The sequence below is a fragment of the Sitophilus oryzae genome, unplaced genomic scaffold, assembly GCF_002938485.1.
Source record: "Sitophilus oryzae breed Bouriz unplaced genomic scaffold, Soryzae_2.0 scaffold_1189_pilon_pilon, whole genome shotgun sequence".
Lineage (NCBI taxonomy): Eukaryota > Metazoa > Arthropoda > Insecta > Coleoptera > Curculionidae > Sitophilus > Sitophilus oryzae.
The window spans coordinates 409,863-437,055 of NW_022145825.1; the positions used below are offsets into that span (position 1 = coordinate 409,863).

At 30.7% G+C, this 27,193-nt stretch overlaps 1 protein-coding gene across 1 annotated transcript in view; it reads right to left on the reverse strand.

The window, feature by feature from the left end:
• The window catches only part of LOC115891636, a 78,977-nt gene extending 56,126 nt beyond the window's left edge, over positions 1–22,851 (reverse strand). The window contains exon 1 of the mRNA XM_030912160.1: positions 22,491–22,851. Coding sequence (XP_030768020.1) covers positions 22,491–22,614 — 124 coding nt within the window. The 5' untranslated portion in view covers positions 22,615–22,851. The remainder of the gene's footprint in view (positions 1–22,490) is intronic.
• Between the last annotated feature and the right edge of the window lie 4,342 nt (positions 22,852–27,193).

Here is a 27,193-nt window from a genome sequence, read left to right on the forward strand (position 1 = left end):
GGAACTGTCAAATTCAAAGTTATTCGTTTCACAGACTATATTAATGATACGGTTCATTAATATAAGGATTTAGGTACATTATATTAATGAAATCTGTTCATTGTACCAATGAATGTGTTCTTCAAATTAATGAACACTGTTCATTGATTTAAGTTCATAGAGTTAATGAATTACTTTTCATTGTGCCAATGAAATCGTTCATCGGCTCAAAATTAATGATTTAATTCATTATATTAATTAACTTTTTCATTATATTTATGTCGACTTTTGGTTCAGTGAATTGGAGCTAGAAATGGTTCAAAACAAAATAAGTAAATTACCAACAGATATTCAGGCTGAGGCGACAAACGCCATATCCAAACTACTTCCATTTAAATCCCGAATAACTTATGAAAAGGAATACAAAAATGTTCAAAAATGGAAGCAATTAAAAAACGTGGGAGAGGAAATAAAGTTTTTAACCTATCCTCGCTGTTAAAGTATCATTTGATCTACCCTTGTGGTTAAAGTACTATTTTATCTACTATTTTTGATAGATATAAGGCAATTTTAACACTTGCTATAGAAAAAAAAAGAAATTTGTAGCTAAATTATGTGACTTTTTAGCCTCTCTTAATGTTAAAGTTGCTGTAAAACATTAGGTCTGTTCTCAGAAGAATCCCTGACTAGTCAGCACGTTTCTCATTGGTTAAAATGCGTAGAAACCTGATTGTTAGTCTGGTTTCTACACATTTCAACCAATAAGAAACGCGCTGACAAGTTAGGGATTCTTCTGAGAACAGGGCCATTATGATCTTCTTCAAAAGCAAGTGTCTCCATCAAATATAAAGCTATTCGGGTAAACTAAAAAAAACTATTAAGGAAAGTTGCACTTTGATGACAAAGTGTTATTTAAATTCCTTACTTTACTAAACCATTTCACATGGTGTTTGAAACTTCCGCTAAAATAATTATATTTTGATTTCCCTCGTATAAGAGACAGATGGGGATTTTTAATTTAAAAGAGAATCTATTGAACTTTAAATTAAAAAAAAAATTAAGGTGTCTTTTTTTATATCGCCTTATTTCTGGTGGATATAGTTTTATTTTTTATTTTAAAATTTCACAGTAACAAATTTAAAAAATTATCAAAAATTGCAATTTGATGTTTGTACTGAACTTTACACAAAAAATTTACATACATAATTATTTAGCAGACACATTATCTTCTTTAAAAAAACTGAAATTAAAAATTTAATTTTTAATTAACTTTCATATTATGTCTGGAACATTATTTGTTAACGTTGTTTTCATCAGCATAATATATTGACGAATAATGATTGTTAGAATGACGTACCAACATTTTTTTTTTCTTATTGTTAAGAATCGTATTAACATTTTTTTACATACTACTTATAGAAACAGTTGGAGAGCAATAAGGCATTGGCCTTTTCTTAAATGACATCTCTGTGACTTGCACAGAAGAATTAAGAAGAAAAAAAAAACAATACATGTTCTACTTAGCCTTCAGTTTTTTTTGTTCGATTCATTTTGTTATACGGCAGATTTTTTTTTTGATTAAGGATATTTGGCACACATTTTTTTATATATTCTCAGTTCCCAGTTACATATCGTAATCTATATTTATTTTTACTGTTTACAAATAAATAATACCGTATAAACGAAAAAAAATGGCGGCAAAGACTGAGCAGGGCTGGGGAATAACAATCGATGAGAATTTTGACGAGGTCGATCTCTAGACGTTATTTACAAAAAACTTACATTAAACTTGTTAAAAACTAAAACCAGTTTTAGAAAGATTAAAAAATTAAGGATAGAACGTTCCCAAACCTAACCTAATCAAACAAATCTATTTGTAATTTTTTTTCTCGAATTTTAAACTGCTCCATTTGGAAATCATTTTTGCTTATGGTATCTAGGGCTTGACCTCGCAAAAATTATCATCGATTGTCATTAGCAGCCGTCTTTGACGCCGTTTTTTTAGATTGTCTTGTTTGTTTATTTCAATTTTGGATGAAATTTTTAGTGATCATACCTATTACCATATAATTACATAATACTAAAATTGGTAACTTATTAAAAAATATATTTAATGTAATAATTGGTGTGTTTAAATGTTTCTTTTATTACACAACTATCAATATTTTGCATGAGTGTACTCGATGGATTTCATCTATATAATTTTCTACTAATTAACTTAAAAGGAAATTACAGCAACTGATAGATTATACGAAACTCGCAAATATTTGTTATGGAAATCAATAATTAACTACTTCTGTACATTTTAAAAGAATAGGTTATTTTTATTTACATAAAGAGAAAAATAAATCCAAGAATTTTGTGAAGACATGGTGAAAAAATTTGCAGTAATTCTAAATATTAAATAATACGGGTGCGTCTCAAAACTGGCTCACCCCTATAACTTTTTTATTTTTCCAGATAAAAAAACGAGATTTGGTATATTAATATATGACATAAATTAGGATTAATTGACGTATTCAATTGTTTTCGGTCACTTCCTGTTTCACCAGAAATGACTACAACTCTTGGTTTTTAAATGGCACTCTAGGTATATTTCTACTTTATTCGAAAGAAAATGACACTTTGAATAGAATGACATGACATAACTTTTGACTTTTTCACATATCATTTATTTGAAATTGTAACATGCGGTTCATAACGACAATTTGACTCGAAATACCAAGTGTGTGGTACCAAATTATTCATAAAAAAATGATATTTCCAAATATGCCAATGAGACACTCTCGTTCTATTTGAAAAAATTGAGATATTATTAAAAATACGATTTGGGAATCCTTTAGCCCGTCAGGAAAAGACAGTAAAAACATTAGACGATCAAATTTATTTTTCCAAGGCTCCTGGATTAAAAATTAGGATTGATTGACGTATTCAATCCTAACTTATGTCATATACTAACATACCAAATCTTGTATTTTTATCCAAAAAAATAAAAAAGTTATAGGGTTGAGCTACTTTTCAAACGCACCCGGTATAGTAACATCGAAAAAATTAAATTTAATTTAAATTTCTCAGTAATGGCATTATATTTCTAGTTAAAAAATATGATTAAAATCAAAAATATTAAAACACTTAATATCTTTAATTCACTGAGTTGAAATTTATAAAGATTTGAAGAATGTTAGAATTTTAAGTGCAGCAAAAATAGCAACCCAATTTAACCAAGAATGCCATAATTCATATAGCTACAATAACTCACAAACCTGTAAATCGGTACGAAATTTCTAAGAATCGAAGAATGTGCCGAGCCAAAATTAATGATAACGTTTAGTACGTACCTTAGTACCAGTACTCACCAAAGGCATTTCAACGGTTCTGATTACAAATAGTTGAGGAATTCGTCAGAGGAAGTATAGGATAGATAGGGTTTGTTGCATAACAATTTTATCTACAGCATAAGTTAATATTATCTGCGTAGAAATTTCAATTATGTACATTAGTTTTACACGGTATATTACTTAGATTTTTAAACATGGCCCTCAGAAAGTATTAAATCATTACTGCAGCTTTGAATGTATACCAGGTGCGTCTCAAAAGTGACTCACCCCTATAACGTTTTTATTTTTTCAGATAAAAGAACGAGATCTGGTATGTTAATAATGACATAAATTTGGGTTGACTGACGTCGAAATTGACGTATTCAATTGTTTTTGTCACTTCCTGTTTCACCGGAAATTACTAGAACTTTGATTTTTAAATGGTACCCCCGGTATATTTTTGCTTTATTCGATAGAAAATGACACAAAAATCGTATTTTAAATTTCAATCTAGAGTGCCATCGCTGTGTTAAAAAACACTAATTTTTAATCAAGGAACCTTGGAAAAATAGTGTTACGTTTTTCGTCGGTTACGTGTGGATAGAAAGTAACAATTTATTTAAACACAATTTATTTATACTAAGTAACAAACAATAACGATTAAAAGACTTAAAGAACTATATACAAACTATTTATCTAGAAAGAATTTATTTTTGAATTTAGCGCGACAACTGTACTCGTCTATTTATTTCTGTCCTGTTCAGGCCCCAGCCGTCGGTTTATATAACCACAGCTAAAGAGTTCTCGAATAATCCATAGATCATTAGATGCATAGAGAAAGTTTCGAATGTTCTCGTATGTACTACTCCATTCCAGTGGAACTCGATTGTTCTCGAACGTTCGAATGAACCATTACGGTGTCTATTCTTTAATGCGATATTAAGGTCATATGGGGGCGGGACATTTTAGTTAGTTAGATTATGCCGAGTCCACACGGGTCCGCAACAATAGATTTAATCGTCTAATATTTTTCGTGTCTTGTCCTGGACAGTTAAAAGATGCCCAAATCGTATTTTGAAACATATCTCAATTTTTTTCAAATGGTTCAAGGGTGGCCCATTAGCACATTTGGAAAAAGCATTTTTTTACGAATAATTTGGTACCACACACTTACTATTTCGAGGCAAATTGTCGTTATGAACCGCATGTTACAATTTCAAATAAACCCTATGCGTAAATATCAAAAGTTGACATATGATATCTCATTCTATTCAGAGTGTCATTTTCTATCGAATAAAGTAAAAAAATACCGAGGGTGTCATTTAAACATCAAAAGTTGTAGTCATTTCCGGTGAAACAGGAAGTGACCAAAAACAATTGAAAACGTCAGTCAATCCTAATTTATGTCATATACCAATATATAGTACGTCTGCTGGATCTGTGTCTATGAAAGGAATGCGGACAAAAAACATTTAAATAAACAGCAATATATTTTATAGGTCGACTTGACGAGTACGTCACCGCAAATTGCTCCGCCCACTCATTTTATTGGCTACTTGCAAATTTGTCGAATTTTTATTGATGGGACGCGTCGTCTATTTTTTTACGAAAAACATCGAGAGAATATCGTTTCCCCTCTCACGGATACCCCGTAGCTACAGAACGGACAGACGTACTGTACTAAATGTCGTTTTTATATCTGAAAAAATTACCTAACCTAACCTAACCTTTGAGACGCACCCGGTTCAGAGAAATAAGTAAATTTAGAGCACCTCGCGAATCTACTTTGACACATCCTGCAATAGATATGTTTAGTTGTAGTACAATGCAAGATTTGTATTAAACACAAACACCAAACAATACTTACAACCCAATGTTATTAATATATTACTGCGTCTCTATATTTACGTATTTCTCTGTAATTTTAATTTATGACTAAAATTTTGAAAGCTACTATTTGAAAAATAGAAGTACTAAACAAATATATCAAGCCTTTTTTCATTAGAAGTGAAAGTAAAATTGTAATATAATCAATTTAGTTTTTTTTTATTATTTTATCTTTGCGTAATATAAATATTATTACATATATCTACTATTAAACAAGATAACATAATTTCTACAGGAAGTTCTGTAATAAATCGACAAACATTAAAAAGAAGCTAAACAGCCTTTAGCATCGTATAAAATACACGTATTAACAGAAATTGAAAGAGTTACATAACATATAAACTATTTTTCGCCCAGCAGGAAATCATTCTATCATAATTTTATGTTTTCGATTTGCTAGATTAAATTATATCACGAATTCTGTGACACTATGTTATGAGAAGTAATTTTTCACGCTATATTCGTCGTTAGATACAGTGTTTGTACAGGTTGTCCAATTTTTGTGCGTTTTATGGGGTTTCTCGCTTATGAGAACAGTATGGGATACTTAGGGTAAATTAATCAGTCATTATAAATCTATTGTATCCCTCTTTCTTGAGTTTATAGCTCATCATAGAGTCTCTAGGGTTTGACAAAAGCCAGTATCTAATAATAGGTAATCTGCCTCTTTGCGGACGATACTAGTTTCATTTGGAGCGGCCCAGATATAATACTATATCCAGTGACTTAAGCACCATTAAATCTTAGTGCCATTCTAATCTCCTATGCCTCAACACATCAAAAACTAAAATGTTGTCATATAAAAGTACTATACAACCTTTTGTACTTAATAACACCACTATTGACGTCGCGGTGGACTCGTCGTGAAATTCTTAGCAGTTGTTGTAGACAACTCGTTAAAATGGGACATGCACATTGAAGCTTTATCAAAGAAACTAACTTCTAATGATCTTAACTTATCAACCTCTAGAATGGTCTATTATGCCGTTTTTGAGTCGCATCTTCGTTATGCCCTTCCATTCTGGGATACTTGCTGCGCGACAAAATTTGATCGTATTTTCAAACTTCAAAAGAGAGCAGTTCGATATTTATTGGGACTGAACAGTAGAACTCACTGCCAGAATTACTTTAAAAATTTCAAAATACTGACTCTTTCTTCTTTATTCATTTTTGAATCTGTTTGCTTAATCCGCAAACACATATTATCTGCTATTCCCGAAAGGCTATCTCACAACTATCCACTTAGGAATCACAACCCCGAGCTCAGAACTAGTTAAAGGCTCAATACTGTACAACGCCAAAAAAATGTACAATCATCTGCCTTTGAATATCAAGTCGCTTTCATTCTTTCCCGCATTTCACAAAGCTCTTAAATCATACTTACTGGAGAGAGCCCTATATGCGGTGAGCGACTTTTTGTTGACTTGTGATCGTTTGATTTTTGATTTCTATTGAATAGAAGAAAATAAGTGAAAGTTACAGGGTTTTTCTTGGGATTGTTTATGTATATATAAATTTTATTGATTCTTTTTTCAAACGTTCATTATAAATACTATCGTTGATACTATTCATCCTAGTCAGGAACGTTTGGTTACATTTTACTAAATTATCCGAGGAACTTGCAAGATTTTTTTTTCACTGTAAATAAAAATACAATATGATCGAGAAAAAAAAACGCGCAGCGATGGGTATGAAATGGAGATCGCATTCATTTTATATGTAAAGTTATATGAATAATGTCATCGATCATCATTTCCAAGCCAACTGCATGCTGCATGCCGTTTTCTTTCGATCATATGGTACATACAATATGATCGAAAAAAAAACGGCGTCAGCGATGGCTATGAAATGAAGATCGCTGTGATTTTATATGTAAAATTATATGGAGTATGTCATCGATGTTCATTTCCAAGCCAACTGGACGCCGTTTTTTCTTTCGATCATACGGTATTTTACGTTTCCGATATTTTCCATTCGATATATCAAATATATCGATATATGATGTCGATATATCTTATGATTCGATATATCGATATATTTAGTCTTTTTGCCATCCCTAGGCACGAATGGTTGTCATTGTTGGCCAACTTCGAATGAGATGTTAATACAAAGATGCAGTTTTCACAACACTGTGCCAATTTTTTATGAAATTAAAGATGCTACCTATACATAGATTTTTTTCCTAGCCTTCTTAGATCCTGAAATACAGGGCGAATTTTAAAATGCATTTTTCGAACCCTTTCGTATCTTGGTTATCTTATAACTTACTGAAAGGTTGAAAACTGAATCCCGTAGATCTTTTCAAGTAGAATACAGTGGCGTAACTGGTTTTTCGCAGTGAGTTGTCATTCTTGAAATAGAAAATAAATATTCCAAAACTGTTTTAAAACCATCATTATTTCAATATGTACAGGGACATCATTTTAAGTGTCTCACTCGATTTATAATTTTCCTGTTTGGTATTTAAAGATAATAGAAAGATTTTCTAATGTAATTTTTCGCGGGGATGCCGATTCTCTACACCAAAATTTTTTAAAACGTCAATTTTGACAGATACGACGCCATCTTGATTTTTTTTAAATGGAAACCCCACATATATTAGCATGGTCCGGTAGACATATTTTAGTTAATTTCAAAATATATAATTTAGCTTATACTCAACTTGCCGTTTTCGATATAGCCAGTGGACTTAAAATGAATTGTTCCAGAATCATTGTAAGTGTCTCGCCCACTTAAAATTTTCCCTTTTCTATTTTAAGATAGTAAAAAGATATTTTAACGTAATTTTTTCGCGAGGATGCCGATTTTTCTACATTAAAATTTTTTACAACGTCAATTTTGACAGATACGACGCCATCTTAAAATGATTCTGGAACAATTCATTTTTAAATCCACTGTATATCGAAACGGTAAGTGCAAAGTATACTAAACTATATATTTTTGAAATTAGCTAAAGTTTGTCTACCGGGCGGTGTTAAAATTTGATTGGTTTCCATTCCAAAAAAATCAAGATGGCGTCGTATGCTAAAATTGACGTTGCAAAAATTTTAATGTAGAAAATCGGCATCCTCGCGAAAAATTACATTAAAATATCTTTTTTACTATCTTAAAATAGAAAAGAGGAAAATTTTGAATTGGGTGAGACACTTAAAATGATTCTGGAACAATTCATTTTTAAATCCACTGTATATCGAAAACGGTAAGTGCAAAGTATACTAAACTATATATTTTTGAAATTAGCTAAAGCTTGTCTACTGGGCGGTGTTAAAATTTGATAGGGTTTCCATTTAAAAAAATCAAGATGGCGTCGTATCTGTCAAAATTGACGTTGTAAAAAATTTTAATGTAGAAAATCGGCATCCTCGCGAAAAATTACATTGAAATATCTTTTTACTATCTTAAAATAGAGAAGAGGAAAATTTTAAATTGGGTGAGACACTTAAAATGATTCTGGAACAATTCATTTTTAAATCCACTGTATATCGAAAACGGTAAGTGCAAAGTATACTAAACTATATATTTTTGAAATTATCTAAAATATGTCTACCGGACCATGCTAAAATATGTGGTGGTTTCCATTTTAAAAAAATCAAGATGGCGTCGTATCTGTCAAAATTGACGTTTTAAAAAATTTTGGTGTAGAGAATCGGCATCCTCGCGAAAAATTACATTAGGAAATCTTTCTACTATCTTTAAATACCAAACAGGAAAATTATAAATCGAGTGAGACACTTAAAATGATGTCCCTGTACCAAATGTGCATTTTTTTGGACCTTTAAAGGAAAATTACAAAATTTAATAAACTCTAATATAGAAATGAATATTATTTTTATAAACGACAACCAATAAAATAGTCTCTTAACTAAATATAAATCACATTTTTTCTCTGTTACTCCCAGATGCAATAATTAAATTTATTCTTTTATGTGCCATATAAAAAATGGTTGACACTGGCGTTTGATCTAAGACATTTGTTGCAATAAAACGAATTAAAAAATCGTTAAAGCTACAGTGACTGGGCCTGCTGCCTTTCCTTCAATTGATAATAAAACATTTAACATTCCTCAGAGCGGGCAATAAGTTCTATTTAACCAAACGTGTAGTAGTCACTTAATTTTTTTTTCTAGCTGCATCAGTTGCAACAGCAAACAAAAATACATTTTTTTATTACATTCTTATGAAAGAAATTTTAAACTTGTGCTTAGAATCTAGTTCAAAAAACCGACATTTTCGATTAAAGTCCGATCTACACGTAACATTTTACCTGTCAGTCAAAACGTATGAAGTAAAACCTGGTTTGAACACAGAATTAAGGAGACGATACAATTATTTAATTATTACAAACTACCTGGCAAGGTAAGATGCTTTAAACGGTCTATCTTAAAAAGATATTAATTCTGGAAAAAAAATAAGAGCATTAGGTACTTCATAGATACTTAATGATTGGTCCTGGTACAAAATACAGAAACCAGATGACTATAGACTGATTTTATTTGTCGTGAACTTGTGGCGCTTTATGACAAAGAGCACACTTCAGCGATTAAAGTTGTTTTGATATTAAGAAAACCAGACAGACAATGCGTCTTATTATGTTTCGTGTCTTGGAAAATTTCACGGAATGGCTCAAGAACAGATAAAATAACTTTTCTACTAAATGAACCACGAGAAGAATCTCTGTTATCAATTGTATAAGTACAGCAGCCTGTAGGAAGTTTTTATTTAAAGATGCAGTCACGCATCTTGCGATGCATCACGATATCAGAGAAATGAGTAGACATAGAGTAACTATGGACAGCTTCATTTAAAACCGTATATTTTAGAATGCCTGAAGTAAATTTTTAGTTATTTTTTATACGAGACGATAAAATGGTATTTTATCGTCGACCGAAAAGATTTCGGGAGACGATAATGCAATTGTATCGTCGTGTATAAAACAATACTTTTTTCCCTAGCGAGTTACCTTTTAAAAAATATTCAGAAATTCTTATGTCTAGGAATTTATTACAAGTAGAAAAAATATTGTGCGATGGGTTGGCGTTGGTTTCTATGTAATTTGACAAATAAATAAAGCTGTCTCTTTAGTTGTCAGTTTTGAGTCAATATTTTTCACAAAATATCCCCCTTTAGAACTTTTTCTTTAATGGCCATAAGCGGGAGTAAAAGACCAACCGCCCGAAAAAAACACTAGAGGCGCCACCGGTCATCAAATGGTGTAAAAATTGCAAAAATGTAATCATCTAATTTTGACACAAGGGGTCGCGCTTAACTCTTTTTCAATTTTAATTCAGTATTCATTGTTTTCAGACTATATTATTAGACTTTGTTGTATTTTGTAAATGTATAAATGTTTTCTTAGTATAATGTTGCATTATAGTAATATAAATTATATTACATACATATTTAAGATTCAAATATTATGACATATATGTATATGACATGACATGTATATATATATATATATATATATATATATATATATATATATATATATATATATATATATATATATATATATATATATATATGACATATATATTATGACGTCAGTTGCCGTCTAAAATGTCATCTTGATAACACAAGTTAGTTATTGTCAAAAGTAGTTAAAATTCAGGGGCGGGAAAGTGAAATAGCAAAAGCGGTTCCACCGTTTCCACGGAAATTTCAAATAAAATAGTTCCAGCCTCAGGCGCTAGGTGGTAGTGCAATTAATTTTTAGGTTAAGAAGTTGCTACTAGTTATTGCCAGATGGCGTTAAATCAGAATTTTTTTGTAGTTTCCATAGTTTCCAACGGCCATTGTCATACTATTGTCAAATTCTCAAAAAATATTGTCGCTGTCATAGCACCAATCATAATACTATCAAATGATTATCAAAACGTTTTTCAAACTATAATTTGTTATATGTGTTTTAATTAGACAATTCCTTTTGTTTGTGGCCCTAAAAATATAATGTAAGTCTTTTATTTTTGCCATCATTTAAGTACCTATTTATATTTACTCCATTTACAAAACTTTGGGCATATTACGTTGGTCTTGTTTTATTATAATAAACGATGTTTAAATATTTGACTTAATAAAAACTTTAAATAATAAATAATATTTACACATGTTTGGCTTTAATTTTATTTAATAATTGTATAAATTATACTGTTGTAAATCTTATTTTTTACACATCACAACGATACTTGTTATTAGTATTGTTGAATTTGTGTAAAAATTAAGAGTTAACAATCAAATTTAATTATTTTAGAGTAAAATTCAATAAATAGCTCATTTAAAAAGCCCGCGCTTCGATCCATTTAAAACAAGCCCTACTCAATAGATGGCGCCACTTCTGTAGGACCATTTTTCAGTATGGCAGAGTCCATTCTTTTTCTAGCTAGGTATATTCTTTGGTTAAAATCATATTAAAATTTACAAGTTATAATTAGATATTTTATATTATTTTAACAACAAACACATAATATTACAGCGTAATGTTGATATGCAGGTCCAAAACAAAAACTGCCGTTATATTTTTCAGTTTTCGTTGTCAGCCGCGGAAGTTTCAGTGATTTTAGTGTTGTCGGATATTTTTATTTGTGAAGTAGAAATATTGCGTTTGGATGGCAAAACTAAAAGTGGAAGTTTAATTGCAATGTAAGTAAGCGTTTGTCCATTTTATATTTTACTTTTTTCATACCTACGACAAATATAGATATATTGAAATTTTATAATTCGTTTTATTTAAAAAATGTTAGAAAAGAAGCTTGTAATCCTGTAATTGACATAATTGTTATGTAATATATTCCATTTAAATGTAATATATTACTTTACAATTAAAAAAATGTAAATTTAAAAAATATATTAAAATTATATAGAGGCATTAATTGAAATTTTTTGAGTGCGAACAAACACGAGAGGCGCTTTATTATTTACTTTCATTTCTTAACATGACAGACGAAGTTCTAAAGGGGGATGTTTTGTGATATTTTTTAATTCTCTTTCGTGTCGATTGCTGATTGAGTTGGGGCCAGAAATGGTTCAAAACGAAATAAGTAAATTACCAACAGATATTCAGGCTGGGGCGACAACCGCCATATCCAAACTACTTCCATTTAAATCCCGAATAACTTATGAAAAGGAATACAAAAATTTTCAAAAATGGAAGCCATTAGAAAACGTGCGAGAAGAAATAAAGTTTTTAACCTATCCTCGCTGTTAAAGTATCATTTAATCTACACTTGCGGTTAAAGTACTATTTTATCTACTATTTTTGATAGATATAAGGCAATTTTAATTGTTGCTATAGAAAAAAAGTATTAAAATACTTCGTTTCTGAGATTTACATTGTGTATGTATTGTTTTTTTGTGTACTTTAAATTACTGTTTGATAATTATTGTGCTTATTTTATAATTTTGCATTTTACAAAATATGACTTTGTGTAAGGATACTTGTATCTATTAACATGCAATAAATGATTTGATTTGATTTGATTTGAGAAACAGGGTGTAGATGTAGTCAGTTTAGTTTGTGTCTAAAATTTTGAGATCCAGAACTAAATTCCATAACAAATTACTGTATATTTCAAACATCTGTGTATTAAAAAGAATAGCTAATATAATTAACTAGCGTGTACCAGCGACTTCGTTCGCGTTGAATTAATCATTTGTAATGGTGATGATAAAGGAAAGCAAGAATTTCCATTAACATACAAACTGGATAAAATTTTCTCACATTTATATCAGCATGAGAAAAAACAATATGGCTATATTATTATATAACTTGGTAATATTTGAGGGGTAGTTTCATCTCGTTGGAATTTGACTTTCGAAAAATCCGTTTACCAAAAATAAGCTTTTTACGTCAAGCAGTTTAAGCAGAATCGTGATTATTCAATGGTCATATTTTATGAAACACCCTGTATAAATTTATAAAAAATCTTAAAATATGTAAAACAATAAAATAGAGTATACGTGTTTAAGAGTTTTTCCGAAAAACTCACCGGTTTTTAAATAAAAAATATTTTAATATATGAGGGATAGTTTCACCCCCTTAGAATTCGAGTTTCGAAAAATCCCTTCTTATCGAATTTCTACACCCTAAAGTCAATCTGTTTTCCAAAAATCAGCTTTTTACGTCAAGCGCTGAAAACAGATTTTTCGAAACACCCTGTATACATTTTTAAAAAATCTTAAAATATGTAAAATAACAAAATAAAATATACGTGTTTAAGCGTTTTTTGGAAACTTGACCGTTTTTTAAATAAAAAATATTGTAATATTTGAGGGGTGGTTTCACCCTCTTGGAACTGGAATTTCGAAAAATCCCTTCTTATCGAACCCCTACACCCTAGAATCAACCTGTATACCAAAATTGAGCTTCTTACGTTGAGTGGTTTGAGCAGGATCGTGATTAATCAGTATGTCAGTCACTTAAGGATTTTGTATATTAGTATAGATAAGAAATGGAAAAAAAGTCATGGAATAAATCTTTAAATTTCATTTGTAAATAACGCAGTTCAATTCAAGTAAAACCTCCGAACTACATACAAAGTTTCACTTGATACGTTTTGTCTGGACAGATAAAACTTTATGTGTAGACCAAGCTTTAAAAAACTACATTAGCATTAACATCAGCTTAAAAAAGTATTTTCGATATTTTACGACAATAAATTCTTTAAAAAGTTACTTTAGTCGATACTCAAATTTATTGTAAAAGTACTTGAAGTTCTAGAGTGTCTGAGCCATAAAATTTGAAAAAAGGAGTACAATAAAGTCCTTCTTGGCTACTTATTTTTACGATACCTATAAAACTTTAAGTTTTATTACTGTTAGATATATAAACTTTATAAAACTCCTTTATATTTTCTTTAAAAAAACTGGAGCACTTTCCTTAACACATTGATATAACATTATTTAAATACGTTGTAGAGAAAAATATGTGAACTATTTCATAGTCTGGTCAGACAAATGGCTTACTAATGCCCTACAGAAAAAGGGATGACATTTAAAAATGTTCCTGTAACCTTTTTTTGTAGATTCTTGATCCCACGTTTATAGAACTTCTATATAAAGAAAAGGATATTAATAAAAGAAGTTTTTTTAAGTAATATGACCTTTTTTCTGTCGCCCATTTTACCCCGAGCTTTATGAGGGTTGTATAGTTTTAAAAGAGAAAAACTATATTTCAATAAATACTTTTTTTCAATAGTAACTGTTAAAATTGCCTTATATCTATCAAAAATAGTAGATAAAATACACACACCGGAAAAATCTAGGGATATTACAATTTTATCCAGCCATCATCAGTAATTTTATTATTTGCATTTCTGATATAATAAAATTAAAATAAACAAATAGTTTACAGGAGGAATTGGAAATAAAAATGCGAAATTTACCGAATTTTTCAAATTTACCTTGATTTTTATTGAACTCAAAAAAATACACACATTTTTTTTTATTCTAAACTGTGAATTAAAAAAAAAGATAAAACCATTTTTACTTAATAAAAGGTATGGCCTCCTCTACTGTTCATTACAGCCCTACATCGTCTCTCCATGCTCCTGATCAGGTTGTCAATCTCTTCTTGAGGTACAGCCTGCCACGCTGCATTCACGGCCCGAACCAGATCCCTACGAGTTTCACGAAGCATACCCATTCTCAAAATTCTTCTTTGGACCGCGTCCCATACGTGCTCGATGGGGTTGAGGTCAGGAGATTGTGCCGGCCAGGGTAAGATGTTTAATTGATGAGCATTGATAAACTCACTTACCACTCTGGCTGTAAGAGGCCGTGCATTGTCATGCATGAGAATGAAGTTTCTCCCAAAATCATTGGCATATGGTAACACGACAGGCTCAAGAATTAAATCACGATATGTGATTCCTGTTAAAAACCTTTCAAGAAAAACGAGATCGGTTTTTCGGCCTAACTGGAATCCTCCCCAGACCATAACTGTTCCACCTTGATAAGGGTGCACTTCCTGAACATGATCCAACCGAATAAGATTTCCCGGTTCTCTCCATACCCTAAGCTTTCTCGAATCCGGATGAATGCCAAAGCGTGACTCATCCGTGAAGAGAACATTGGCCCATTGTTCATTCGACCACTGAACATGATCTTGAGCCCACAAATATCGTACCTCTCGATTTCCTCTCGTTAAGGGTTGAGCTCTCCAGGGGCGTCTGCTTCTTAAGTTGACCTCTCTTAATCTATTGCGAACAGTGTCAGGACTAACTGTTACATTATGTGTTTCCTGGAAAATTAAACTAAGCTCTGGTGCTGTAAGAGTCGGTCGGCGTCGAGCATTTAATTGTAAAAAATAATGTTGCTGAGGGGTAGTAATGCGATGTCGCCCTGTGTGCCTTCCAGCAACATCACCACTTTCACGGTAGCGTGCACTTAATCGCGATATTACAATTTGCGTTGTATTTAATGCTCTAGCTACGTCGATTTGACGCATTCCAGCTTCGAGCATACCCATGGCCCTTAGCATTTCGTCTCTGTTAAGATGCCTACGCTCCATAATGTCGTTTAATACTAAACAGAGTTGAATGAATTCTGGCCAGTTATCATAAAACATAGCTAGTACAGGTTAAATTCGAACAATTGATGCTTGGTGCTTTTGCAAATTGTTTGGTGCAAATATCCCAAATTTAGAAATAAGTAGTGTGACTACTTCGTTTCAATCAAAGTAGAAAGAATCGGTCTACAAATATGTGGTTGTTTATTCAATAATTTATTTTTAACTTTAATAAAATGATATCTCTAGATTTTTCCGGTGTGTGTAGTACTTTAACCGCAATCGTAGATTAAATGATACTTTAACAGCGAGGACAGGTTAAAAACTTTATTTCTTCTCGCACGTTTTTTAATTGCTTCCATTTTTGAAAATGTTTGTATTCCTTTTCATAAGTTATTCGGGATTAAAATGGAAGTAGTTTGGATATGGCGTTTGTCGCATCAGCCTGAATATCTGTTGGTAATTTACTTATTTCGTTTTGAGCCATTTCTGGCTCCAATTCAATCAGCAATCGACACGAAAGAGAATTAAAAAATATTGACTCAAAACTGACAACTAAAGAGACAGCTTTATTTATTTGTCAAATTACAGTTACAGTTTTACTTTAGTTACAGAACCTACTTACAGTTACAGAACCGAAATAATAAATTTGGAAGTGTTTTTGTACCAAAGGTTCAACAGAAAATGTTTCATCATAATTAAAAAAAAATTGGTTAATTTAAAAAAATAAAAAGTTCTCAAATTTATCATTTTAGTCAAATAACTATCTAATCAACATGTTTATTTTTTGTTAATGCATTGATAATCTCCATACCAAATGCCTTGAGGTTGTCTTTGGTTTTTAAGTAAAAAAACGGACGAAAAGTTATTAGGACACTCTGTACAAACAAAGCCACGATTAAAAAACTACTGTATTTGTATCAAGATATTAAGTGATTATAAAAAAATACATCAATCATTTTTCATAATAATTAAACGACATTTTTATGTAAAAACACGGTTTTTAAATGTGACAGTTGTTTATTCTGCTCGATGTCGCATTAACTGCCACAAAGATAATTATAATCAATTATTTTTTCTGAATCATATAAAAATTTGCAGTAAAAACCATGATTAAATAATTAAACATGCATAGAGTTTCAAGAAATGAATAGATTGTTGCTTGTGTTAGTTGCAGTGTATTAGCTATACATAAATAAAACAAAGTTTAGTTAGTTACACCACTAAAATTATCACTGATTTGTTGGGTTCGTCTCAATAGAATAACTATAAAAAATATCTAAAAAATTCATGGAAAAAAATACACAGAAAATTAATTTTAAACAAATTAGGTTTGGAAAGCCGCCATCTTCCTCAATTGACAGCTCATGTCACGCACGCATACAGCTTATTTGTAATAATTGATACCCACTGAAAATCAGTGACAGACTATACACCATAAATTAGAAATTCAAGGGAATATAGTGGGCAAATAGCATATTCAAATCTTTTTCTTCTTATCACGCCCTCTCCTGCCAAAGGTTGGCGATCCAAATGGCAATTGTGGCTCTGGAAACTGCAACTGGACGATTTGACCGACTGCAGATTTCCGCAGATGAGCGTTCAAACCATCTTCTTAAATCCTTTAGCCATGAGTTCTGGCCTCTTCCTACTGATCTTTTCCCTTACACTTTGCCCTCTATTATGAGGCGCAGTATTTCGTATCTACCACCTCTCATCACATGACCCAGATATTGCATTTTTCTTTCCTTGATGGTGTTCAGTATCTCTTTTTGTTCCTGCATGCGCTGGCGTACTTCATCGTTGGTGATTCTTTGTACCCATGAGATTCGCATACATTTCGAAGGCTTCTATTCTCTTTTCGGTCTGTGAATTCAGTGTCCAGCTCTCACATCCATAGAGTAACACAGAGAAGACGTAGCATCTGGCCATTCGAGTTCTGAGGTTCGCACTGAGGTCTCGTCTTGTAAAAAACGATTTCATTCTTACGAAAATATTTGTCTTTTCGGGTCGCACCGACTATTGATGTTAGCTCCTACATACTTTATTGAGGTCACTTGTTCGATTGTTGTCCCCACGCAGGTGTGCATTTATTGGAGTCTTAGAAAAGACCAATAGTTTGGTCTTGGAGACATTGAGATGCAGTCCAAACATCTCACTATAGTGGACTACGTAATCTATAATGCTTTGCAGTTCTTGTATATCGTTGGCTATTATAATAACCGTATAACCGTTATTCTTATTATATTCTTATATAACCGTATATTCAAATCTAGAGAAAGATATTAAAAACAATAGTATTAAAACCAAAATTTAACATATTTCTGATGTGTTATAAGTATATACTATAAAAAAATACTGGACTTCCAAAAAATGCAACAAAATACACACACAAATATTTTCATTGTTGAAAACCATTTGTTTTCGTAACCGCGAATATGTGCATCAAAGTATTATAGAAGTAGGTACTGCTTTGGACACTTTCTATCAATTAGCTTCGTATAGAATTGGTACGACCAATGCGACACTTTCCACCGTTCCAATGAAAATTAACCTTAATTTTATGCTCGTTACCTGTTGCTCTTTTGTTTTTAACAGAACAGTCCGGAAATGACAAAAAATGGTACCTAATTGTCAATGGTGGTACTACCAAATTGGCTTTAATTATATTTCTATTCTAAGTAAGTAAGTACACTTAGATAGTTCCAAATATTCTCGAATTTTCTATGGAAATTTCATATAGAATATACCGTATGATCGAAAAAAAAACGGCGTCCAGTTGGCTGGGAACTGACGATCGATGACATTTCCCATCTATATTTACATATAAAATGACAGCGATCTTAATTTCATAGCCATCGCTGACGCCGTTTTTTTTCGATCATACGGTATTTTGTGTCTGTCTTGTATTCTATAAATGATACCAAAGAAATTATTGCAAATAATATACAGGGTGAGCCTTAAATAAGTGCAATTACTTTCTCTTTACCGTTTTTCAAATAAGTCCACAAAGTTATTTTACTTTGAAAATTTCCAAAAGAAATATTTTTTGCTTAAATTGAATTAATTTTTGGAATTTGACTTTTTTTCTGGATTGTCTTTTTTGTAAATTTAATTACTTTCTATATTGCCATATTATCAAAAAATTATGTTTTTTAACTTCGTTTTTAACTAAAAACTAAAAAAAATTCAAGAAAATTTTAAATTTAAAAAAAAATCCCTTATAATTGTGTTTTACAACCCCAAAAAATATTTGCACTTATTTAAGACTCACCCTGTATAATTTAATATAGTCTAAGGGTCTTGTGGTAGTACACCCTGTATCTCTTACCGTTTTTGACATCCCAGTGTTGAGGGTAAAATTTGAAACGCCCGGTACATATTAAAACAAAAATAAAAATAACTGAAATATTTTCAAAAAAATCTAGTTATTCAGTACTTTAATAACTCATAGATACTCATGATTACTTCAACCAGGCGTACTTAAAAATTTATACAACAAAAATCTGTTCCAAGAATCATTACTTCAGAGGAAAAAAAATCTAAATTTATCAAAAATGATAGGACTTTTCTAGAATTCTGTATTAAATGGTGAATAAGTTAGTGACTCAAAACTCTGATACCAAAGTTATTTTAATAAAACTAACAAATTTTTCAATTAAAACAGAGCTAATTTAAAGCCTTTATTAATTTCAAGCCTTTATTAAAGGCTCAAATAATAATATTTCTTTTTCTGAGATCATTATTTGAAGAAAAATCAAAAAAGGGACTGACATCTTTCAATAAAAACGTTATATCCCCATTCAGTAATTATTTACTTAACTTTAAATTGTTTACTCGGTATATAAGGTACGGAGAGAGATATGGACTGTTTAAATGCCTAGCTATCGAAATATAATCCCTTTTATGATAACATAATTGATAAAACTGCATTCACATTGTCTGAATGCTAAATTTTTGAATTTTAGTAGGTTCACGACACGATCAGATGATCCTAAACGTATATCTAGCTATTTTTTACACATTTTCAAAGGCCTTGTAAAAATATTAATCATAGCCATAAAATGATGAAACTTTCAGCATTTGTAGAAAATTTTATGTAGATTCAAAATATATACACCTTTAAAGGCTTAGATATCTTGGTTTTGTGGGAAAATTAATTTTTTGGACCCTTGTTTTGAGTTATTTTTGATGATGCTTAAAACGTCTCCTACATCTATTAATGTTCCCGTAAGATTACTGTAGTCTATATTTTCTTGTTCTGTGCATTTTAATTAGTAAATAATGGCAGTTTTCACAAAATCGCTGCCATGACAAAAATCCCCACTTTTCAAGACTGAGAAAATTGCCAATTTTTGGCTATTTTTTACACATTTTCAAAGGCCTTGTAAAAATATTAATCATAGCCATAAAATGATGAAACTTTCAGCATTTGTAGAAAATTTTATGTAGATTCAAAATATATACACCTTTAAAGGCTTAGATATCTTGGTTTTGTGGGAAAATTAATTTTTTGGACCCTTGTTTTGAGTTATTTTTGATGATGCTTAAAACGTCTCCTACATCTATTAATGTTCCCGTAAGATTACTGTAGTCTATATTTTCTTGTTCTGTGCATTTTAATTAGTAAATAATGGCAGTTTTCACAAAATCGGTGCCATGACAAAAATCCCCACTTTTCAAGACTGAGAAAATTGCCAATTTTTGGCTATTTTTTACACATTATCAATGGCCTTGCAAAAACAGTAACCATAGCCATAAAATGATGAAACTTTCAGTATTTGTAGAGAAATTTATGTAGATTCAGAATATATACACCTTTAAAGGCTTAGATATCTTGGTTTTGTGGGAAAATTAATTTTTTGGACCCTTGTTTTGAGTTATTTTTGATGATGCTTAAAACGTCTCCTACATCTATTACTGTTTCCGTAAGATTACTGTAGTCTATATTTTCTTATTCTGTGCATTTTAATTAGTAAATAATGGCAGTTTTCACAAAATCGGTGACATGACAAAAATCCCCACTTTTCAAGACTGAGAAAATTGCCAATTTTTGGCTATTTTTTACACATCTTCAAAGGCCTTGCAAAAACAGTAATCATAGCCATAAAATGATGAAACTTTGAGCATTTGTAGAAAATTTTATGTAGATTCAGAATATATACACCTTTAAAGGCTTAAATATCTTGGTTTTGTGGGAAAATTAATTTTTTGGACCCTTGTTTTGAGTTATTTTTGATGATGCTTAAAACGTCTCCTACATCTATTACTGTTCCCGTAAGATTACTGTAGTCTATATTTTCTTATTCTGTGCATTTTAATTAGTAAATAATAGCAGTTTTCACAAAATCGGTGACATGACAAAAATCCCCACTTTTCAAGACTGAGAAAATTGCCAATTTTTGGCTACACATCTTCAAAGGCCTTGCAAAAACAGTAATCATAGCCATAAAATGATGAAACTTTGAGCATTTGTAGGAAATTTTATGTAGATTCAGAATATATACACCTTTAAAGGCTTAAATATCTTAGTTTTGTGGGAAAATTAATTGTTTGGACCCTTGTTTTGAGTTATTTTTTGATGATGCTTAAAACGTCTCCTACATCTATTACTGTTCTCGTAAGATTACTGTAGTCTATATTTTCTTATTCTGTGCATTTTAATTAGTAAATAATGGCAGTTTTCACAAAATCGGCGACATGACAAAAATCCCCACTTTTCAAGACTGAGAAAATTGCCAATTTTTGGCTATTTTTTACACATTTTCAAAGGCCTTGCAAAAACAGTAATCATAGCCATAAAATGATGAAACTTTCAGCATTTGTAGAAAATTTTATGTAGATTCAGAATATATACACCTTTAAAGGCTTAGATATCTTGGTTTTGCGGGAAAATTAATTTTTTGGACCCTTGTTTTGAGTTATTTTTGATGATGCTTAAAACGTCTCCTACATCTATTACTGTTCCCGTAAGATTACTGTAGTCTATATTTTCTTATTCTGTGCATTTTAATTAGTAAATAATGGCAGTTTTCACAAAATCGGTGACATGACAAAAATCCCCACTTTTCAAGACTCAGAAAATTGCCAATTTTTAACACATTTTCAAAATCCTTGCAAAAACAGTAATCATAGTCATAAAATGATAAAACTTTCAGCATTTGTAGAGAATTTTATGCAGATTCAGAATATATACGCCTTTAAAGGCTTAGATATCTTGGTTTTGTGGGAAAATTAATTTTTTGGACCCTTATTTTGAGCTATTTTTGATGATGGTTAAAACTGTGTTCTACATCCATTGCTGTTCTCGTAAAACTAAATGGCGTATATTTTCTTACTATACGCCTTTTAATTAGTAAATAACAGCAGTTTTAACTATATAGTTAAGTATGGACAGTATATAGTATGAAAAAAAGCCAAAAAAATTACCAATTTTTGGATATTTTTTACATATTTTCAAAGACCTTGCAAAAACAGTTATCATAGCCACAAAATTATAAAAATTTCAGCATTTGTAGAAAATTTCATGTAGATTCAGAATCAAACTACAGGAATCCAAGAATTTCAAAACTGAAGCTTCTTTATTTGTATATAACTCAAGTACCTATTTCTTTAGAACATGCATTCTGAGACACCCTGTATCAAAAACCAGTCGCGCTACAAAAATGTACCCCCTTAGATCTATAATCCCCTCACCCTATCCCGTATATAATTATACAGGGTACTATTTGATATTTTCCCAGGCCCTTAATACAGGGCCGTACATTTTTACGTGAATTGCTATTATTAAAAACATATTTTACCTGATAATTTCGGCCTGGAATTCGTCGCGGCCGAGTTCAAGTAGGTCTTCCGCACCTCTGAGATCACTTTGGGGGGTCTCCTGTCCCTAACATCAAAGTCTCTGTAAGGGGTGGCTATCAACATTGTATAATTCCTCAAGTAATCTAACTTAATCTTCTTTCATGGTTAAAATCAATTAAAAACCAACTATTTGGCACTATAAAAATCACTTTAGACACACACAAAATTTGAAGTTCTGTCACAAATACGCGATAAACAAATGTTTTGGTAAAATAAATCGAAAAACTTTCGACTGTTGCGAAGCCTACGCGATTGAAACGTACGACCAGTACGCTAGACCGTAGTTGACTGATAAATGAAAATGAATGAATGGATCAGTGAGGAGTTCGGTACGTTCGTTCGGTACTCGGTCTGTCTAGTAGGCCATGAGAGGGGTCGTTTTTTTTGTTGAGCTAGTAGGGCCATTATTAGGATGACGTCTACTGAGTTTTTTGTTGTTGTTTTGGTTACCAGAGATGAGGAAAAAACATTATGGGACCCAAATTTATTTATAAGAATAGTAAAATTTTATAAATATATTTATTTTATTTTATTGTTTATTTTATTGTGGTATACGTTGGGTGAAATATAAAATATGCAGGCAATGGACATTCTTGTCAATAAACAGGGTGATTTAAACATATTTTTTTAACTAAAATAGAATATTTTTAAATGAAATGCTATTATATTTTTTAGTCCAGTGGATTGTGAGAGTAAAAATACGAAAACTTCAGATTCGAATATACTGAGTGGTTTTTGAAGTATGACCATTTTATAAAATTTTCGCTTGTTTAAAGCACTCTACAAAAAATTGTTGATGCTGTTTAACCAGAAGTACTGTATATTAGTGTCTTCTTCAACAATTATAAACATACAGGGTAAGTCAAAATTAATTTTTTTACTAACTTTTTATTATTTTTTCACTATTTCGAATAAAACACTGTCTTTTGTATTATATACAGGAACAGAGTTTTGTTTAATCTATTTTTTTACTAAGTACTTCCTATAAATGCATGTATTGGTATTTCGAAAAAATAATACCCAAAATATGTCTTTCGCTCTTGTAAAAATTGTTCCAAGGGGGTGAAACTACCCCTCAAATATTGCAATATTTTTTATTTAAAAAACGGTCAAGTTTCCGAAAAAATGCTTAAACACGTATATTTTATTTTGTTTTTTACATATTTTAAGATTTTTTAAAATTGTATACAGGGTGTTGACGTAAAAAGCTGATTTTTGAAAAAAGGATTGACTTTAGGGTGTATAGAAGTTCGATAAGAAAGGATTTTTCGAAACTCGAATTCTAAGGGGGTGAAACCATCCCTCAAATATTAGAATATTTTTTTTTAAAACCGGTGAGTTTCTCAAAAAAACTCTTAAACACGTATATTTTATTTTGTTATTTTACATATTTTAAGATTTTTTAAAAATTTATACAGGGTGTTTCATAAAATATAACCATTGAGTAATCACGATTCTGCTTAAACTGCTTGACGTTTAAAGCTGATTTTTGGGAAACAAGGAGAGGTACATAAGGAGGGGTTTCTAGAATCCCAAATTCCAAGAGGGTGAAAACGCCTCTCAAATATTACAATATTTGTTATTTAAAAAACGGTTAGGCTTTCGGGAAAACGCTTGGATACGCATAATTTATTTTTTTTACATATTTTGAATTTTTTTTTTAAAAATCATACAGGGTGTTCCAAAAAGTTGGGTAATTGATTAACCACGATTCTTCTTAAACTGCTTGACGTAAAAAGCTTATTTTTGGCAAACATCACCATTACAAATGATTAATTCGACGCGAACGAAGTCGCGGGTACACGCTAGTATTTGATTAAAGTAATAGGTAAGTAGGTATATTTAAACTAAATTTTTCTCAAAGGTGTTGTGACTATATGGAAAAAAATAAACTTAGATTTTTCTGGATTTCTATTTTGATTGACATTATTAGTTTATTTTGTGACAATTTTATTTTATACCAGATTTTCTTATTTTTTATAAATTTCTTCCTGGGAGGGATAATTACCCGCATTACCCCTCCCGTATATGCGCCACTGATGGCTACCGTCGTATTTGAGACTCCCTGTATATTCTATAGTATGTTTTTGTTAAATAATTAATGAACATTCCTCAGTTTTAATTAATCTATTCAATTAAATACAAAAGCCTACATTAATTTATTTGATTTTGTTTTATACTTGGTATAGCCTGGATTAGGCGTATGTAAGTGAGGTTCATTAACATTTTGTAGAGGGCATAATCATATTTTTACATGTCACGCGAACTAACGGTAACCGGGCTATTGTAAAGGCCTTAATAATGGACTTTTTCCCGCAAAAAGGACGAGAAATAATGTGAAAAACAAACCTTTTAGAATTTTAGAAGTTGGTTTGCCATGTTATAAAGCCGTGCATTGAACTTAAAATTATTTAAGGTGTAATCACACATGTGCGTCACATCTCAGTTCCGTTACCGTACCGTCTCAGTTACATTCTGTCAATATCTGTCAATAATCAGTCAAGAAATGACCTACGATTGAGCTATTTAGTTTTACTGATTTTCTCACTGAAAATTTCCAAAATGTGTAATTATACAAACGACAAAGATTTACAAAAGAACTGTCATTTTCCTTACACTGAAAAAAATATTAGTAAATTTATACAAAATAATATGAATATAGTCCAGGTGACCAACTTGCTAAAGTACATATAAAATCGGGACATTTTAATGAAAATCTTGAAAAAAAGATAAATAGTACTTTATTTTCTAATTTGTCTTAATACATACGAGTACATACATCTACTCTACATTCAGGTTAGGCCGTAACTTTAATTATTAACGTTAATAAACTAAAATAAAAATTCTTACATTAAATAAATACAATGTACCCTGCACTTTTTACTTGAATTTGTATTTTGATTGAGAACTAATGGAATTTAATGCCATTTCATTATCAAGTAAAACCACAGTTTAAATAATACATACCAGTTGGCCCACTCTAAGGAATTCTATTGTTATTTTGACTTCAAAGGCGGCCCGTGACGCTTCGAGGTGACAAAAAATTTGTACGTTTACCGGGTGCAGCGGAAGTGCTATTTTATCAGTCAGAACGCTGGCCGTATACGAGGAATCAACTAAAAATACTAAGGAATTTTAAGATAGCAAGTAGAAAAATAAAAATACAGTACTAGTTTATCATAACAACAACGATCAAACATATCTCATTGTTTACAAATATAAATACGATATGAATTGAAATGTGAAATAAAAAACGGATTTTAGTTAAGAACATTATCTTTTAATATATATAATAAATACTAATTTATTATGAAAAATGTATACTAAAAATGTATACTAAATAAATATAATAAGTTATTTTTTTTAATATATATAATAATAATTTGCATATTTTTTAAATTATAGCATGTTTTGCTTTATAGATGTTTGCATTTTACTTTATTTACCTACTCGGAAAGCCCAAATTTTATCGTAAGGTAATAAAAGTACCTTTGCATACAACTTGGGTTGCCATTGTCAATTTTTTTGGATTTTTTTCAAAATTTTATGATTATCATGAACAGTAATTATGACTGTTAGTAGTTCATTGTGTAATAAATTTTACTGTTCGATAAAATTTAGTAAAAACTGAAAAGAAATTGACAATGGCAAGACAAGTTGTATCCAAGTACTTTTTATTACCTTTGGATAAAAAGGTAGATAATTCAAGTTAAATGCAAACAGCTAAAAAGCGAAACATGCTATAACTTAAGAAATATGCAAATATCATTTATTACAGTATTTACTACTAATTGAAGAGCACACGGAAAAAATAATGAAAGTACCAAAAAAACACCTTTTGGTACCTAAATAAACGGGAATATCGATAACGGCCACATAGAAACAGGCATTTAAAAATGGGAAAACGATATAGACTCGGATATAAAAGTCCATGCGTAATTTGAATTAAAAAAAAACGGTTTCCTGGACATTTATCCCCCCACCCCATTTCTGGATACCCATCGTTTTTCCCATGTGCTCGTCAATTGTTATATATTTACTGTTATATAAAATTTAGTAAAAACTCTAAAAAACTTGTCAATAGTAGAACAAGTTGTATGCACGTATTTTTATTACCTCACGATTAAAATTGGACTTTCCTGGTAGGGAGTTAAAGTTAAATACAAACATCTAAAAAGTATAACATGCTATTTAAAAAAATGCAAATATCTTAAAAAATAATTTAATATGCACTTTGCAAACCGGTAAATACTGCAAAATCCAAAACATAATAGTAAAGTATCTACTACTACTCTAAAATATCTACTAAAATAATAAACTAATTGTTAAAAATAAATATTTTGTGCATATTTCGAGTAAAATCTTTTCTTAATTTATATGTATATTTTTAAAACAATTTATTCATAATTAGGTTTCCATAATTATAATATACTTAATATGTCTAATACTTTAATTATTATATACTTAATATCCTATACTATATAACCCCATACCTTCCTTCATCTTTGGGGCACCTAAAGAACGATATATTGTCTGTCATTCTACTTTCACAACCATCCACTGCACAAATATTTCTAGTAGACATTTTATTCACAATTCGAACAAAACAACTAAAACACTATTTTTGGTTCACTCTATGCGT